General features: G+C 36.7%; 1 protein-coding gene across 1 annotated transcript in view; it reads right to left on the reverse strand.

Moving 5' to 3' along the window:
* FRY (FRY microtubule binding protein) overlaps positions 1-19,067 on the reverse strand; it is a 260,730-nt gene that overhangs the window by 170,089 nt on the left and 71,574 nt on the right. The window contains exons 4-7 of the mRNA XM_038573337.1: positions 8,165-8,304; positions 3,714-3,804; positions 3,415-3,494; positions 3,222-3,302 (exon numbers count right to left, since the gene is read on the reverse strand). Coding sequence (XP_038429265.1) covers positions 3,222-3,302; positions 3,415-3,494; positions 3,714-3,804; positions 8,165-8,304 — 392 coding nt within the window. The remainder of the gene's footprint in view (positions 1-3,221; positions 3,303-3,414; positions 3,495-3,713; positions 3,805-8,164; positions 8,305-19,067) is intronic.

The raw sequence follows: 19,067 nt of genomic DNA on the forward strand, positions 1-19,067 counted from the left end.
CTCTGTGCTATGTTGTGTCTGGACCAGTGGTTCTCAAACTGTTGCCTCCAGATCAGCTGCATCAGCATTGCATGAGAACTTGTGAGAAACTCTCATTATTGGCCTACACCACACCTACCAAATAGAAACTCTGGGGGTGAGTTCCAGTAATCTTGTTTAACCACCCTAGAGGTGATTCAGATGTGCTAAAGTTTATGAAGTCCTGGTCTGGACTAGGAATAACAATAAGGTATATTTATAAGATGTTTTCTATTTTATGTACATTATATTCTTTTTACATTTTTACCTTCACAAAAATGCACTGATTCAGGCAGTGAATGCATTTCCATTTTACAAAAGAAGAAACAAATTTGGAAGATCAACATGACAAGGAAGACTCACCCCCCCCCCCCCCCCAAAAAAAAGACTCAAACCCAGGTCTTCTGACAAAAATTCCAGGAATTTCCACTATACTCCAGCTCCTTACCATTGTCATGAACTATGAAATAAACTCACTGCCCTAAGAACAGTGTACAGTTTGATTGGGAAGATAAAATAATGTAGAGTCGACCATGAACCATGCAACTAATAATAACAATAATAATTATTATTGTTTATCATGAGTTATGAAATAAAGTCACTTCCCTAAGAAGACTGCACAGTTTGGGAAGATAAAACAATGTAGAAATGACCATGAACCATGTGAATAATAATAATAATAATTATTATTATTATTTGTGAGGTGTGTTCTCAAGTGCCTGACCCTTTGCTTGGATCTCGCTGATTTTTCCAGGAGGTCGAATGGTCAGGCTCGATCACTTTCTCATATTTTACATTGCCTTTTATGGGAATTATACACTTAAAGAGGCTGTAGGGCATAGGAGAATTAAAAGACTCTTTTCAGCTGGATAATTAGAGGAGATTTCTGGGCATTGGAGTTTGGGTAAAGGCTGAGTCTTTAATCAGTGATGATAAAGGATGGGAGGCAGAGATTACATTATTGCTAGTAAAATAAAAAATAGTGATTTTGCTAAAACTTAAAGACTGAAACTAAGAGTTAATAAGTAAAATCATAATGAAGAAAATATTTCATATGCATTACTACTGAGAGCTAGATGTAAAGTCTAAAATTAGAATTGTTATATTACTTCTTCATTAAAAAAAAAAAAAAGATAACTACCCTGTACTAGATAAGCATACATCCTTTCCCCGCCTGAGAACAAAGGAAACACTACTTTTCTAAGGCAATGACAAAGTAATGTTTCTGGCATATTCATGAAAAGGAAGCAATGTGATAATTTGGATTATGACACCAGTTTAAGATTGTACTATCTATCAGTAAAGATTATCTATACCTTGACTGGTTAAGAATATCATTGTGATTACTATACTTTACTGCAGTTATTGTAAGCGGACTGACCAAGGGGTTCTCTTATGACTGGAAAGTACTGGAGCATCGTCCAAATTGAGACATTTCATATACCCGACTATTGCAGAATTGGGACAAATACTGACATCATGGAAATTAAAATAAGCCATGGTTGGCAGGAAAACACTAGCTTAGTGGATCATATAAATCTAGCCTAATACAGAGATTCCTATAACCTTAGAATGTTGCTTAGTTATGCCATTGTTTTTCAATTCATTCACAGCCAACTCAAAATCAGTATTGCTAAGGAAGGTCATTCTACAGTAATCTATATTGTTAGGCATAATTCACAAAAACTAAAACCAAAACAAAACAAAAAAACACAAAAGGCCATTTTTGGCAAATTAAATTTTCCAAATGACAGTATAAGAGAATTACAGAAGGGAAAATTACAGAAGGAATTACATTGGAATATGTCTAGATTTTCAGGATTTGACACAAATCAGCCAAATACATATCAAAACTCATTTTTCTTATCTTTTCTAGGAATGGGGTAAGACACACATAAATCAGCTTGCTAGGTAATTGGAGCTTCTCCCTTCAAAATGCCAATACTTTTATCATTCAATTGCAATAGAAAAAGATGTATTGGGCTTTTTTTTTTTTTTTTTTTTTTTTTTGTAGATGACCCAGGAACCACAGTTATGACAATGGGCTGCAATAAAAGTGCAATACAATCTCATGCAAATGGCTCAGATAGCACTACTATTTAGTTCTTATGTATGCTTTGGCTACCTCTTTCGTCTCTGTTGCTGCCAGTCTTTGAGCTTGAGATTTCTCACTGGCATCAGTGTATCTACCTCTCTCCCATCTAACACTGATGTTTTATGTGTTAGAAGAAAAATACCTAATTGATATGAATAGATAAACCTGCTTGGGGTAAATAAGTCACATGGAAGAGTTTTGGGGGTCCTGTTTCTTGTCTGTTTTGGCTAGGTGATGTTGCTGAGTAAGTACTTTTTACAAAATTTTGTTTTGTTTTGTTTTTTATAAACTGGATATTTCCATGCATGCTACTAAGTTAGGAAATTTCATCTCTTGGAGGACTTTCTGAGGACTGCATTGCACAAGCACCAGGGCATCACTGTTACTTTAAGTTCACCTCTTGGCCTGGATTCATATTTTGTCTCTGGCTCATTTTGCCTAACCTAGGCATTCAGGATTTTGTCTGATTTGCCTCAGGGTGGAATAAGATGAAGACGGGTGAATAAGATGTGACATCACTTTTGGAAGAAGTATATTATTGCTAATAGTCTAATACCACTTTGTTCTAGCCTGCTAAGTAGTGTTATGGGGCCAGATAAATTTAGCAATGAGAATTTTCCCCCAACTTGTTTCCATGACAGAGTCTGGGACATTTTTAGCTCAGCTGAATTAAATAAGGTCTATAGTAAAGGGACATTCTAGAATGGAATTTTCCCATTCACAGATGATTTATATTTTAACTGCCCACTCATGGAATATAGAAAACAAAACTTCTAAAACCGGTAAACTTGTTTGGAATATTTGGGCAGAGAGAAAAGTAATGTGGTTAGTCCATTTCTTTCTTTGATGTCGTAGTCTGAAAAACTCATGGACTCCTGATGGAACCTGGCTCAACTGCCATGTAAAAAAGAATATGGAGAAAACAATTGAAAACAGACTCAGTACTTGCATCGAGGGAGCTTTTAGTCCATCTCAGAGACATGGCGCCCAAAGCTAAAAGGACCCTAGTTCTCTGCAAGCTCACACAAAATCCCTTCCTGAGAGCAGGGCTGGGCTGTAATAGAAGAGGCATTTGAGTTCTTACTGTAAAGGACTGATGTTCACTTACTTAGCTTGTGCCAACACTCCAATGACTTCTGCATACAGGTCTGCCACAATGTGCATATTGCCAGTGTTAGGACCAAGGTACCTAAATAAGATATGATTAGACAAGTGAGAGATCCCCAGTCATCCAAAAATAGCACACTTGTCTTAGAGTCAAGTACCAAACTTCAAAATTCTAAGGAGAGAAATTACTTTACCCTTCTTTGTACTTAAAGTGCTTGAAAGCCAAATTAATAACATCATGTATTAGACTGTCTATTACAGGATGAAGTGGAATCTGAAAAGAAAAAAAAATTAGATGGCTCTTAACTTGGAAGAGAATATTAAAGATCAAATCAGTAACAGTACTTCTAGAAACTATATATGGCCTTTAGCAATCAATAAACATAGTTCACATGACCCAGTATTTGGAATTCATGAACAACTTGAAACAGATTTTTAAAATGTAAGTGGTTTTCAGATAAATTCTATCTAAAAGAAACATTAAATTACTGACCTGTTTCAAAACTTCTATTAATACTAAGGAAAAAATAAAATCAATGGCGAGGTCCCGTCTTTCCATTAAATAATCTCGCTGTTGTTCGTCACTGTAAAATTTAAAATATTCACATTCAGTGGCATTGAAGATATTTTCAGAGTGATTCAATTCATCAGACATCGAGGGCTCATTCCCAATGGACTGCACACCACTTCTGCTATTACAAGACTGCAGTGGTACACATATGCTAACGCTTTTTATAATCAGTGAGGTGTAGGGAACTCACATCAGATCAGAATATTTGACTTCAAATTTCAACTTTTCCACAACATCAACTTGAGTGGCTACTTGAGAATCTACAACCTCATTCCATGGACTTTTCTTCCTTCCTTCCTTCCTTCCTTCCTTCCTTCCTTCCTTCCTTCCTTCCTTCCTTCCTTCCTTCCTTCTTTCTTTCTTTCTTCTTTCTTTCTTTCTTCCTTTTTAAATAAATATTTTATTTACTTATTTGAGAGAGAGAGAGAGAGAGCACACAAGCAGGGGAAGGGGCAGAGGGAGAAACAGAATCCCAACGTGGGGCTTAATCCCAGGACTCCAGGATCATGACCTGAGACAAAGGCAGATGCTTAACAGATTGAGCCACCCAGGTGCCCCTCCATGTCCTTTTCTAAGATGACTTTCTGGAATTCTATCATTTATAGAATGGATATAGACCAGGGCAGGGCTGCCATACTAGAGGTGGATATTAAGAAGATCCTTATAAAAGAAGCTACACGATGTAGGGGGAAAAAAAGGACAGAATACAATTATTAGCTACAGCAGGACTACAGAGGGTGGAGAAAGGTTAGGAACAATTTTTGTTGCTGTTTCCATGCCTCTTTCCTCTTGACCTTTTGCCACTTGAGATTGATGAATAAAGAAGTGAAGGGGCAGTGGAGGCAGAATGGTTATAAAGCAGGTGGAAGAAGAAGAGGCAAAGTGGAGTCATTTGAACTCACTCAAAAGATAGGGAGCAGAATTAGCACTGTCAGAAGGACAGAAATGTTAGTCTACTCCCTCTCCCATCCCCACCCCTAACCCTCAGTTGCTGCTTCTCTAACATACTGAGGGCTAATTTGGAAATGAACCAAGAAAGACAAATAACATGATTGCTGAGATCCCAGCACAGAACTGTGGCTAAGAAGGTTGGCTTTGGTGTGCAACAGTACTGAGTCAAAATGATGCTTTTTCTATTTACCACTAATTGCTCCATCTACGAAATGAAAATAATAATAGTAATTACAGAAAGGTCTGCTTGAGTATTAAATAAGATAGAGTGCATAATATATTTAGCATAGTCTTGAACATGTAATTGCTCAATACTTGCATATTAAAAAAATACTTGCATATTAAGGAGAAGCCATGAGAAAGGATGGCCAAATATAGGCTTGTCAGGCAGGTGTTTTCAAAATAAATCAAGAATATTTTAAATACAGAATGTTTTTCCCTTTAGTCAAAGGGAATGAGAAGAAAGGAAGGTGATAGTTAAGATCTAAAAAAGAACTTCTGGAGAAGCTCTGTAACCTTTTTTTTTTTTTTTTTAAGATTTTATTTATTTCATGAGAAAGAGAGAAAGGCAGAGACATAGGCAGAGGGAGAAGCAGGATCCCTGCAGGGAGCCCAATGTGGGACTCCATCCCAGGATCCTGGGATCATAACCTGAGCCGAAGGCAGACACTCAACCACTGAGCCACCCAGGTACCCCAAGAAGTTCTGTAACCTTGAGCAAGTCGAATGAAGGCTGGTGAATGAAGAATGGATTAACAAGGGAGGTTGCAGCTGTAACTCTCAAGGAGAAATATATGGACAGGGTAGGAATTCATTCAGGATCATTGTGAACAATCTTGCTGGGAGGAAGAGCACTGGCCCAAACCATCTATCTGAAGTCCTGGAAGACCCACTAGAACTGGAAAGAACTTCTTCCAGCTGGAGGAGAGGAAAACACATGGAATTGAATTAAAAAAGAGAACATTCATTAGTCTGACCTAGAGATTATATTATGGAATAAGTCAATAAGAAGTTTGAAGACTGAAAGGAAGGAGAACTTTCAAAGATGGCCAGCAGCAGGAGACAGAAAATTATTGCGTTGGATGGCCAACAGGGGTCCTCTCAAGAAGACTTTGAAAAAGTAATAGTTCCTGGCAGGGAAAACAACTTTTAATCCCTGATTCTATTTTATCTAATAAGCCAATTTATGCTTTCCAATAAAGTAAGACCTATAATTTTCCAATAATGAATTCAACTTTATTGCTGGTTTGAGGTCTAACTGCCAGGAGTCAGCAGCATTTGACAAATTTATTTGGCAGTCAAAATGTTGATATTATACTAATCTTAGAAATCATAACCTTAGTACACATATGTTACATTTGACTGTTTTTGGTTGCTTATGCTTCTCTCTAAAGTTCCTCTTTTCTTTTTTTCTAGTAACAGAAACTCGCATTATCACATACATCATTTTCTAGACACCCTCATTCTTTTGGCTTTCACCCAAACACACATTCTTATTTTGAACTTCCAAATGCTAATTAAATGCTGCTGAGTTGAATTTCACTGTCCTGATGCTGTATTTGATCTTGGCAATTACTCTGATCTCCTGAAAATGATCAGTAACATGATTTTTAAAATATTATTTTGAATCCATACAGAAATAAATTCATGAAAAATCTAGTTTTATTAACTACATTCTGACAAAACAGAGAAACAAAATTAAGGCCCACTTAATTCAACTTACTAAAACTATCCCATTCCTCCTCACTTCCCCAAGGAAATGTTTAATATCTGTTTATAAACTAACATGTAATTAGAAGAATAATAAAGTGATGCCATTAATTAATTAGTTAATTTATTTTTTTTAAAGATATTATTTGTTTATTTGAGAGGGAGAGAGAGAGAGCATAAGCAGTGGGGGAGACAGGAGGGGAAGGAGAAGGAGACTCCTCACTGAGCAAGAAGCCAGACATGGCTGGATCCCAGGACCCTGAGACTATGACCTGAGCCAAAGTCAGATGCTTAACCAACTGAGCCACTCAATGGTATCACCCCTGATACCATGAATTTATTAATCATACAGTCTGAACCACTTTTAGACACAGAATTGAGATTTTACCTTTAAAAATTGATACATCAAAAAAATTTGTAAGAAGAGACTGTTAATTAGTATGGGTTTCTTTGCAGGATGATGAAATGTTCTGGAATTAGTGGTGATGGCTGCACAACCTTATGGATATACTAAAACTACAGAATTACACACTTTAAAAGAATGAATTGTGCCATGTGTAAATTATATTTCAATAAAAAATTCCTTCTCAACTAAAAAAATGATTCAATATGAAAAAGTTATTAATTTCTCTCCCAAATGATAAATAAATGATTAAATCTTGCATAAACTCAAGCATATTATAAAATGAAATTACAAGTTTGGATGAAATATAACTCATTTCATGACATTAAAAAGTGGATATTAAAATAATATTGAAGTATCAAGAAAAATGAGATAAATCACTCACAAGAAGTAGTTAATATCTGATGTTCTGAATGATCCATTTTAGTTTACTGCCTTTAAAAATGCATAATCAATTCATATAGAGAAGTCTGCTTTTAAAACAGCCTTTTTTAAAAAAAGTAAATATGGGCAAATATTTTTTTCTATTTACCTTTATTTCAAACATATGAACTACATATATTTATTTATATAAACTTTTGGGGGGTGCACACTCATTTGACAGTGTAAGAATCTTAAATTTTACAGTTGCTAAAGTGTTTCTGTAGCAGTGAGTTCTACTTTTCAAATCCATAAGAGAAGGGGATCACAAAATAAATAAACAAAATTCTCAGCCTCAGGGGAAGTTCAAGATGGTGTAATCTGACTTCCCTGTTTTGCTCTTGAAAAGACAAGTCACACAGAGGTGGTGAGTTGTCCAAAGTCACAGAGCTAATTGGTGGCCCCAGGCCTACCACTGATGTCCCCTCAGCCTCTTCCCCACAACAGCACACTGAGCACTGAAGGTGACTAACAAGGACTGGGCAGCATCCTGCAGGGCCTGCAACAGCCCTTCTGCTTTTAGGTATCCACTGGAGGAGACAGGGCTCAGGAAAGAAGCAGGCAGGAGGGCAACGTGGGGCCCTTTACACATGCCCCAATGTCAGTGACTAATACTCCCACTCTAGACAGGGGGGCCCCCCACAGCACCTGCCAGGTATCTATGTGCAGACAGGCAGATGTAGATAATGCATAAATCCCATTTTCACTTATGTTCCAGAAAGAAAAAAGAAAGAAAAAGAAAAAGAAAGAAAGAAAGAAAGAAAGAAAGAAAGAAAGGAAAGAAAGAAAGAAAGAAAGAAAGAAAGAAAGAAAGAAAGAAAGAAAGAAAGAGAAAAAGGAGATGGGGAAGGATGAACCAATCTCATATTCCTACACAAAAGAAATGTACCTTTTTGATTTATTGCTTGTTCGTGGTCTGTATTCATGTGATTCATCCTCGATGCCATTTTGCCTTTTATACCAGTCAAATAATGTACGCAGAATGGAAGGCAGGCAGTACTCAGAAAGGGAGCTCATGGAGCTGATGACCTACAGAGAAAAACAGGTGATAAGAAGGCTTTGGTGGCCTGCCAATTAGTGAGAAACTTTTCATTTCACAAATAACTCCAAGCTATAGTCACCACAAAGTCTTCTTATTTATCACATCTTTTCCTTTAATAATCTTTATTAGTATATTCCTAAGGGCCCAAATCTCTTAATGCTGACAGATGTTCCTTACATTAGAATTTTGTGGTTCAAGAAAGTTAATTACTTCAACTTCCTTTCATTCTAGAAGTCAGATGTTAATTGCATACAGGTTACTCATGGACCACAGAGAAATTATTTTTCCCATACTGTCCAAGAAGTACAGTGCCTGGTACTACTTAAGTCTCAAAAATGTTTGTTGTATAAATAAATGTATTAACACAATTACATTAGTTGTTTAGCTGAAACAAACAAATCTAGCTCCCAAACAAATAACCTAAATGGTAATATAATGTATGCTTTTCTGCCAATAATAATTTATCTACTCATCTGAGGTATGCCCCAAATTAGAGTCAAGACATAGACCAGTAGCAATAATTTCCTGTGTATCACCTTAAAGGCAAACTCCTGCTCTCTTTTTTAAACAATAAATATATCTTTGATAGATGAGTTATTTTAATTTACTTAAGCTGGAAAGATTTGTAATCTTTTATTAATTATCATGAGAAAATAAACCCCAATTGATATCTCATGCCATGTGCAAAAATTAACTAAAAAAAATCCTACTATAAAAACTTAAAACTATAAATCTTCTGAAGAAAACAGCAGAAAATCTTTGTGACTCTGGGCTAGCCAAGGATTTCTTAGGTGACATACCAAGAGCAACCTCCATGACAATCTGATACTGAAAATCATCAAAATGAAATGTTTATGTTCTGGGGATGAAAGGATGGTTCAATATTCACAAATCAATCAACATGATATACCACATTAACCAAATGAAGGAAAGAGTCATGTGATCATCTTAATAGATGCAGAAAAAGCATTTGACAAAATTAACATCATTTATGATAAAAATGCTCAATAAAGTGGGTTTAGATGGAACAAACCTCAACATAATAAAGGCCATACATGAAAAACATACAGATAACATCATACTCAATGGAGAAAAACTGAGAGTTTTTCCTTTAATTAAGATCAGGAACAAGACAAAGATGTCCACTGTTACCACTTTTATTCAACACAGTACTGCAAATCCTAGTCACAGCAAGCAGGTAATAGAAATAGAAATAAAAGGCATCCAAATTTATAGGGAAGAAATAAAGCTGCACTATTTGCAGATGACATAATATATATATAGTGCCATGTCTATCAAAAAACTATTAGAAACAATAAATGAATTCAGTAAAGTCACAGGATACAAAATACACAGAAATCAGTTGCATTTCTTTACCCTAATAACAAAGTAGCAGAATGAGAAATTACAAAAACAATTCCATTTACAATTGCACCAAACAGAATAAAATACCTAGGAATAAATTTAACGAAGAAGTAAAAGACCTGAACTCTGATAACTATTATGACATTGACAAAAGAAATTGCAGAAGATACCGAGGAAAGATATTTCATCTTCATGGAATGGAAGAATTAATATTATTACAACTTCCATATTACCCAAAGTAATCTATAGATTCAATGCAACTCTTATCAAAACACCAACAGCATTTTTCACAGAACTAGATACTAAAATTTGTATGGAGCCGCAAAAGACCCTGAGTGGCCAAAGCATTCTTGAAAAAGAAGAATAAAACTGAAGCTTTCACAATCTCAGATTTAAAGATAAACTACAAATCTCTACTAGTCAAAACAGTTTGGTAGTGGCACAAAAATAGACACATAGATCAATGGAACAGGTTAGAGAACCCAGAAATAAACCATGCATATATGGTCAATTAATCAAGGACAAGGAAGGTAAGAACACAAAATGGCAAAAAGACAGTCTCTTCAATAAATGATGTTGGTGGTGGGAAAACTGGACTGCTACATGCAAAAGAATGAAACAGGACAACTTTCTTATGCTTTCTCACACAAAAATAAACTCAAATTAGATTAAAGATACCTAAATATGAGACATAAAACCATAAGCCTTTTAAAGAAAACACAGGCAGTAATTTCTCTTACATTGGCCATAGCAACATTTTTCTAAATATGTCTCCTCAGGCAAGGGAAACAAAAGCAAAAATAAACTAGTGAGACTAAACCAAAATAAAAAGCTTTTGTAGAGTGAAGGAAACCATCCACAAAATGAAAAGGCAACCTACTGAATGGGAGAAGATATTTGCAAGTGACATAACTTAAAAGGAGTTAATATGCAAAATATATTTTAAAAACTTGCACAACTCAACCCCAAAAACTCCCCCAAATAATCCAATAAAAAATGGACAGAGGATCCAGACAGACATTTTTTTTTTCTGAAGAGAACAAACAGATGGCAAACAGACACATGAAAAGATGCTCAATATCACCATCATCAAGAAAATGCAAATCAAAACCACTATAAGATATTACCTTAAATGTGTCAAATGACCATAATAAAAAAGATAAGAAATAACAAGTGTTGGTGAGGACGTGGACAAAAGGGAACCCTCATGTACTGTTGGTGGGAAAAAAAAATCGATGCAGCCACCAAGATATGGAAGCTTGAGTAAGTGTCCACCCATAGATGAATGGATATAGAAGATGTGGTATATACATATACAATGGAATATTACTCAGCCATCAAAGAGAATGAAATACTGCCACTTGCAACAATATGGATGGACCTAGAGAGTATTATGCTAAGTAATGTAAGTCAGACTGAGAAGGACAAATACCGTATGATTTCACTTGTATGTGGAATATGAAAGACAAAACAAAACAAATAAAAAGGAGAACCAGACCCACAAATACAGAGAAAAAGCTGATGATTGCCAGAGAGGCGGAGCTAGGGGGATGAGCAAAATGGGTGAAGGGAGTGAGAGCCACAGACTTCCAGCTATGGAATGAATAAGTCATGGGGATGAAAAGTACAACAGAGGGAATATAATCTATGATACTGTAATAGTGCTGTACAGTGACAGATGGCATCTACACTTGTGGTGAGCATAATGTCTAAATTTGTGGAATCACTATGCTGTACACTAGAAACTAATGTAACATTGTATGTCAACAATACTTCAATAAAAAAATTAAGAGCTTCTGCTTTTAGAAAGACACTGTTAAGAAAGTGGTGAAAAGAGGCTGTGGCCCCGGAGAAAACACTTGCAAACACCCATCTGATAAAGGCCTTATAAAAAGAACATGTAAACCTACAATGAGATAGGTTTTACCTATCTATTCACAAACACAAAATCACAAAATTTCTTTTTTTTTTTTAAGATTTTATTTATTTATTCATGAGAGACACACACAGAGAGAGAGGCAGAGACACAGGCAGAGGAAGAAGCAGGCTCCATGCAGGGAACCTGATGTGGGACTTGATCCCGGGTCTCCAGGACCACATTCTGGGCTGAAGGCAACACTAAACCGCTGAGCCACCCGGGCTGCCCTCACAAAATTTCATATAAGCAAATTACAACTCTTCATGCCAATGAGACAGTGATAAAATAGGTATGTTCGAACACTACTGACATGTGAAAAAAAATTGACATAACCCATCTGGAAGAAATTTGGAAATGCAGATCAAGAATCTAGAAAAGCCATTCTCAATAAGCCCATTCTTAGAAATTTATCTCAAATACATAATTAGAGGTGAGTAAGAATGTTCAGGGCATTATATATTATATAAAAAATGACAACACTCTAAATGTCCAACTATGTGCAAATGCCTTAATACAATGTGGAATGTAATGTAAATTACCTATGAAACCATTAAAAATCACAGTTCAAAAATATTTAATGACTTGAAAATGTTCATAATATGTTAAGTAGAAGAAGAATTTAAAAAAATAATTTAATTGGTAAGATTCCAACTTGAGGTGAACACTACGTAAGTTTGCATATACAGAAAACACAACCAGGAAGGGATACACCCCCATACTAAGAGTGCACTTAAAACCAGGAGTCCACAGGACAGGGAGATCACTAGAGGGAGAGGTAAGTGGGAGTTTAAGAGAAATGAAGGTAGGATTTTAACCTATGCCTTTTTTTTTTTTTTAAAGCAAGGGTAGAAATATGAGTCCAGAAAATAGCTAAGCACACTCAATCCAGGAAGCCTATGGTAATGAAGGTGCAAATAATTATTTGTTCATAATAATTATAGTGATTAACTTAATGAAAGTTTTTGAGCAAACAGAGGGAAGAAATATTTGGCTGGTGTAGGGACTTTGGTATACGAGAATAAAGAAAAAAAACTGTTGAAAATTTTAAGTTGGAACTAAATCATAGAAAGTACTTTATGCTAGTCTGAATTTCAGCTTTCTTCTCTAGAAAATGGAAAAGATTTCCAAAAAGGAGAATAAGCCCATTGAAATGTTGGGGAGGGTTAAACCAGCAGTGATGTGTAGGCTGGACCAAAGGGGTTTGCCAATAGGATCAGTTAGAAGTACACACACACACACACACACACACACACACACACACACAATGAGGTTATTGCCACAGTTCAAGGCACACAATGATCACAGCTTGAGCCGGGAGGTGGCAGAAGAAATGGAAAACCTTACCTAACTTAAAATGTTTCTGTAGTTGAGCAGGAGAGGCTTAACTTCTTTTTATAAAGGAAACTAGAGAAATGGAAGCTGAAGTGGTTCGCGTCAATGGGACTTTCCACTGTCAGCTTTAAGAGAAGCTTTAAGATTGAACAGAACAATAATACGTCCTTCCTCAGGTTCTGTTCCTTGAGAGCCTTATTTCTTGCTGTCCCTTATGATCATGATTATAAGGACATATGCAAAACTGTACATTATCTTTAGCTATGGGTCAATATTAAAATAAATAGGCTATTTCATTCTTCCTGCTTTGTGAACATAATCACCATGAGTTTTTTTTAATTGCAAAATACCTATTTAAAAAAAAAAAAAAAGACAGCCCTCTCCCCACACACTGTAATATCCACAGCCACAACATATTTTCCCATTGTCCCCGGTCACACAATGCGGGAAATTGGGGAGGAAAGCAAATTATGGCATGTCAGGGGGGGCAATTCACTAGTTCTCTCTAAAGCTACCCCAGCATAAGAAAGGGTACTTCTCCAACCATCACTATCTTATCTCATATTTTGAATTGAGAAATGAAGGGGGTTCCTCCGAGAGGGGGACAAAAATCAGGATTCAGAGTTCCTCACCATAGGTTAATTCTGCACATTGCGTATGTAATGAAATTCCTAACCATCTACTATTATACTTAAGTAATTTAAAAATACCTGTGTAAGTCTGAGTGAGACTTACGGAGGCATGATGACTAAATATAATGTGGTGTCCTAGACAGTTTCCTGGAACAGAAAAAGACTATTCGGGAAAAAAATAAAATACAAATACAGAATTAGTTAATAATAATGTACTGATGTTGGTTTCTTAGTTGTGGCAGATATACATGGTAATGTAAGATGTTAATAAAGGAAACTGGATGTGGGGAAAATGATAACTGTACTATCTTCACACCTTTCCTGTAACTACTCAAAAATAAAAAAGTTTATTTAAAAAGAGACCCATAAAGGTGATATAAACCTATGTTTGCCCCCTAATTATCCCTGGGTAGAGCACATAATGTTCAGCTACTTAAACTTACTTAGATGTAACCCGCCTGCTCCGTAGAGGACATCAATAGCATTCTTTAAAACTCAGCCATAATAATTTTTTCTACCCATTAAAAAGTCATCTTGAAGCCATTCTTGGTATTATATCTACTGGACATACTTTCCATGGCAAATATAGTGAGACCATCTTAGAAGAGATGAAAGGTCAGCAAGGAGGGGATGTGTGTGTTTTTTCCATCTCTCTGTTACTGCCCTTCTGAGCCCAGGATTTCAGGAAGGAAGGGTGGAATTTGCAAAGACCTGGCCCTCAAAGCTCAGGAAGGGAGGAAGGTCTAGTTGGCTTCTTGGTTACTCAACTTCTTCATTTACAGGAAGCAGAGCCAATGGTGAGATGAATTCTAGCTCTGTGCTGCTGTTGAAAGGGGGCAGGCCCATTTACAAAGATGTTCTTGTTGCATTTAAATGATCATATTCTTCCATCATAGATGAGCTAGGTACTGTGCAGCTTGAGGAGGTGAAGTGCCCAGAATCACAGAACTATTTCATACTGGTGTTTTCTTTGCAGGGGGATAGAGGGGAATACTAAATGTACTTTGCAAATGTTTCTTAATGTTTATTTTGGCATTTTATGGATAAATAGGCTAAAAGAGACTGTCCATTATGCTGTAGGTAAGACATTAATTTTTCATAGGCATTTTATTATACTTGCTGAATGCGAAGAAGGAAACTTTACCTAAATATTTGAACAATTACTCAGTGGAGTCATACCATATCTTACAGCAGTAATAAGGCTGACTTGTCCTGAGTGATGCATTTTGTGAATAAATTTTAAACTAACTTCATTGACAGTTTAATCTCTCAAAGTAGTTCAGATGGCCAAGCACCTGGGGGTCAGGGTGCTGTCTATGAAATACCATAAAATGCTGATTTTTAAAAAGTTATTCAAATGTAATTTTTAAAATTTGGTCATATACTATTGCTCGATAATCTAGCATTCAATCAGAGGTGACATACCAAAGGCTTAAGAATAATTTATTATAAAAATTTAAAATTATATAAATCTATACTTTAAATATGTTTTTCCTGCAAATTAGGAAAAGGTCTGTATTATTTGACTTTAATATCTAAGTCCATTTGATAGAACACAGTGCTCCACTGGAGAATAATTTCAGAAACACTAAATGACACTAATATGAATGCAATGCCAGTTAGTTTTTTACCCTAATTGCTTATATTTTTCATTAATAATAGATTTTGATGAGTTGTAGCATTAGAATCAGTGTTGAAGGTCTAGAATTTCATCTGCTTCCTTTTCAGAAAAACTACTGCTACTCAAAATGGTAAAAAGTTATTTTCACTCTATTATAGATGTATGGATTTATTTTATCATGTGTTTCCTGTTTATAGTTGGCATTTTTAATATATTAAGAAACTAAGGCACTATAAAAGTATGTAAACATTTAGCATCTAGAGGAAAACCCCAACCAAAGTTACTTAGAATGTCTGAGAAAATTATCTGGAATTTATAGAGATGATACTAGTAAAGAATACGTGACTGAATTGCAAATAAGCTGCAACTTAAATAATGTTCTCAGAACACCCTATGTGATGATTGATGCTTCACAAGCCATATTTTTGTAATTTCATTCGTGTATTGGGAAGATCAGATGGTCCTGAATTCAGGACCTTATTGTCTGTATGAGCCTGGCCATATCCACTCCTCTGAAGCTCTCTGTTTCCAGCTATAAAATGGGACTGAAGAGTACTTACCTTGCTGGGTTTTTTATGAACAGTAAATGAGATACTATAACATGTGAGAGATATAACAGACCTTCAAAAATGTCTATTTCTATTTTTCTCTTCCATTTCTAAATATTGAAACTGAATCCCAGACATAAACAATTCTGACTTTGAGAAGATCGTGGGCTAAGCTAATGACAAAACAAGTGATAGAAATTGACAGAATTTTACTGATCAGAGTTGATATTGTTAAAGAAAAAAAGAAAGAGAAAGAAAGAAAGAAAGAAAGAAAGAAAGAAAGAAAGAAAGAAAAGAAGAAAGAAAAGAAAAGAAGAAAAGAAAAGAAAAAAGAAAAGAAAAGAAAAGAAGAGAAAAGAAAAAGACCCATCTATCTCTTATCCAAGCACAAACTACCAGGGCCTCCATTAGAACCCCGATAACTTGGTTTGTGTTCCCACAGTTTTCTGGCTCCAGCAGATGCAAACACAGTGTCTTCCAAATGCTTACTGTTGAGGTAGGTGTTCAAGCAGTGCCCCTATATTAGCTCCCTAAGAGAAAAGTAGGGAGCACCAGGCTCCTTGAGTTTGCTGCAGGCAACAAACAGCTCACTCTGAGAAAGGATACTGGGATGGCTACTTTTCTGGAACAAGAATCAGTTGGTGGAATAAAACCAATTATTGTGAGCCCCACTTATGTACACATCAGACTCTCAGGAACTTCAACTGTCTGAACACATTGAGCCCAAATATAAGTGAAGAATGGACCCAACCATTGGCAGACAGGCACAGTGTGTTAAGCTCTTATATTTCGTTCAGCACAAGAGGGTTCCATAAAACACACACTGGCTTCACTGGATTCTGCTCTCTTCTCCCCCACCAGATGACCTGCCATTGTTATGCCAAATTCTCAATCAGCCAAATATTGGTGATGCTTCCTCTTCCTGCCTCACTTCTTCCTCTCTGGAATCTGATTTCTCCTCTTGCCACACTACAGATAACTTTTATATAAAACATCAGAAAGGGCTAATCTACTGGCCAACTAATGGCCTTTTGCTGTCATTCTCCCTCAAGCCTCCTGAGAAAATGACACTCTTTCTCAGGTTCTCCTTGAACTGCTCTCCTCCTCAGGATTCGGCGGTGTTGCCAGGCTTACCCTATACTTTCTCTTACCTCCCATATACTTATTTATGCAATGCCAAGGCACAGTAAGACAATTCACCTGTGAAAATAAGGACTTGGATTCTTTTTTTTTTTTAAAGATTTTATTTATTTATGAGAGAGAGAGAGAGAGAGAGAGAGAGAGAGAGGCAGAGACACAGGCAGAGGGAGAAACAGGCTCCATGCAGGAAGCCTGACGTAGGACTCAATTCCGGGTCTCCAGGATCACACCCTGGGCTGAAGGTGGCACTAAACCGCTGAGCGCTGAGCCCCCCGCCCCCCCACCCCCCGGGGCTGCCCAAGGATTTGGATTCTAATTCTGATTGTTCTGGCCCTAGCTCCTTTGGGGAGTAATCATACTTTACTACACACAGAGGAAATGACTTCCATTTACTGTATATGACTGTTTTAAGAAACAAAGCCATAGCAATCATTCAAATAGAAAGCATTACACAGGTAACAACTGTTTGTGTCATATAACTTATTGCATGTTTAGGTCATTATTAGAAATAAGCAAAAGTTTAAAAACCAAGGGCAGACAATAGATAAGGAAGCACATGAAGCTGGAAGGTATATGAAATGATAAAGATCTGGTGACTCCTTTATTCAACAGCCACAATTTTCATCTCTGTGTAGAAATTTATCTAGTGAGCATCAGTGCCTCCTTCACCAGGTGAGGATTACACACTTTCTTAGGCGAGGCTTACTTTGGAGTACTGTTTTTCACTTTTTAAAGTGGGTTAGTACAGTATTTCAGCTGCATCTGGTCACCATCTACCCATGTCCGTGCTCATCATAGGTTAGCTACTGATGCATCTGAGAATCCAAAATAAAATGCCTTGGCTTTAGATTTAAAAGGGATATCTGTCAAATTTGCTAACAGAAGAAAGTCACTTGAAGTTAAAGGAGGAGCTCACCCTGCCTTTCATTCATAGGACCCTCCACAGACCATCACTAGGGGACTCATCACTAGTACTATGACTGTGTTTGGGCACACTGCTTTTTAATTGAAGTGTTTCCAGTCATAATCAGCCAGCATAACCCAGCTGCAAAAGTAAGTCTCTTAAACCATTAATATTAATCTATCAACTATGAAAATGCACTCTACGAGTCAATGAATAACACTGCAGCAAAAGTTTTTCTCAAAGCTGGTTTCCAGTGAGCAACTAACTGCTAATCTGTCATTTTCTGTGAGGATCTCTGTATGGCTGCCATCACGGACCATCCCTGCCCTGGAAAGCTGCATCTTCTGAAGCTTCTTGCACTTTTTTGTCCACTTTTTCATCTGGGCATTCTTCTGGCATCCCACTTATTGATCTTAAACTATGTTTCCCTACGATATTCTTTACCCATTTGATCTAGTCTCTAATTTTTCAGCGTCTGTTGAGCAGCCACATAAGTGAATGAGCCCCAGTAATTTCTCCCGAGATATTCCACCCTCCCTAAAAATCCAATATGTGTAAAATGATTTATAACCTCTCATCAAGTCCAGCATTTCTCTGTTTGGAGCACTTTTTTAGCTATCAAAAGGAGTCCAGACTTCACATTGTGACTCCTATGGCCCTGGAGCAATGAGTTCCTGTATGCCTGTCCCGCTTCAGCCCAGGCCACTCTCAGTACTCTGCTCTTCACAGCTCAGCTTCTTTATCCACACAGCTTCTTCTGCCTGGCATGATCCAACCCATTTCATGCAGATAACACATATCTTTAAAAATGCCACTGGGCCCTGATTGCTTCCTGACCACCTTCCGAGCATCCTTAACTGCTCCCTTATCTGAGTTCCCATAGCATTTGAAATGGACCTCTGTTACAGCATTCACATGGCACTGTTATTTGTTTGAATATCTGTCTTCTTCCTGGTATTAAGAATTCCTTAAGGGCAGGAACTCTATCTTTTGTAACCCCAGAACCTTACACAGATCCCAGTATGCTTGGGCACTCAATATTTGTTGATTGAATAGAAATGGTTCCAAACCATGGTTTTCAACCATTGATTCTTCTTGTACAGTTTTACATAAAATTATTCTTTCTAGTTCCATTATCTCTGTTTTAGTTTGGGCTCTTTTAGTCTCAAATTTTTCTCAATGGCCAAACTCCCCAAATGCCTCCAAACTTCAAGGATGTCTTTATTCATGAACACTGCTACCTCAGGGTTAACATCAAGTTGCTACTTTAATGAAACTTATCCTGGTATG

Source organism: Canis lupus, chromosome 25 (assembly GCF_011100685.1).
Source record: "Canis lupus familiaris isolate Mischka breed German Shepherd chromosome 25, alternate assembly UU_Cfam_GSD_1.0, whole genome shotgun sequence".
NCBI classification, from domain to species: Eukaryota; Metazoa; Chordata; class Mammalia; order Carnivora; family Canidae; genus Canis; species Canis lupus.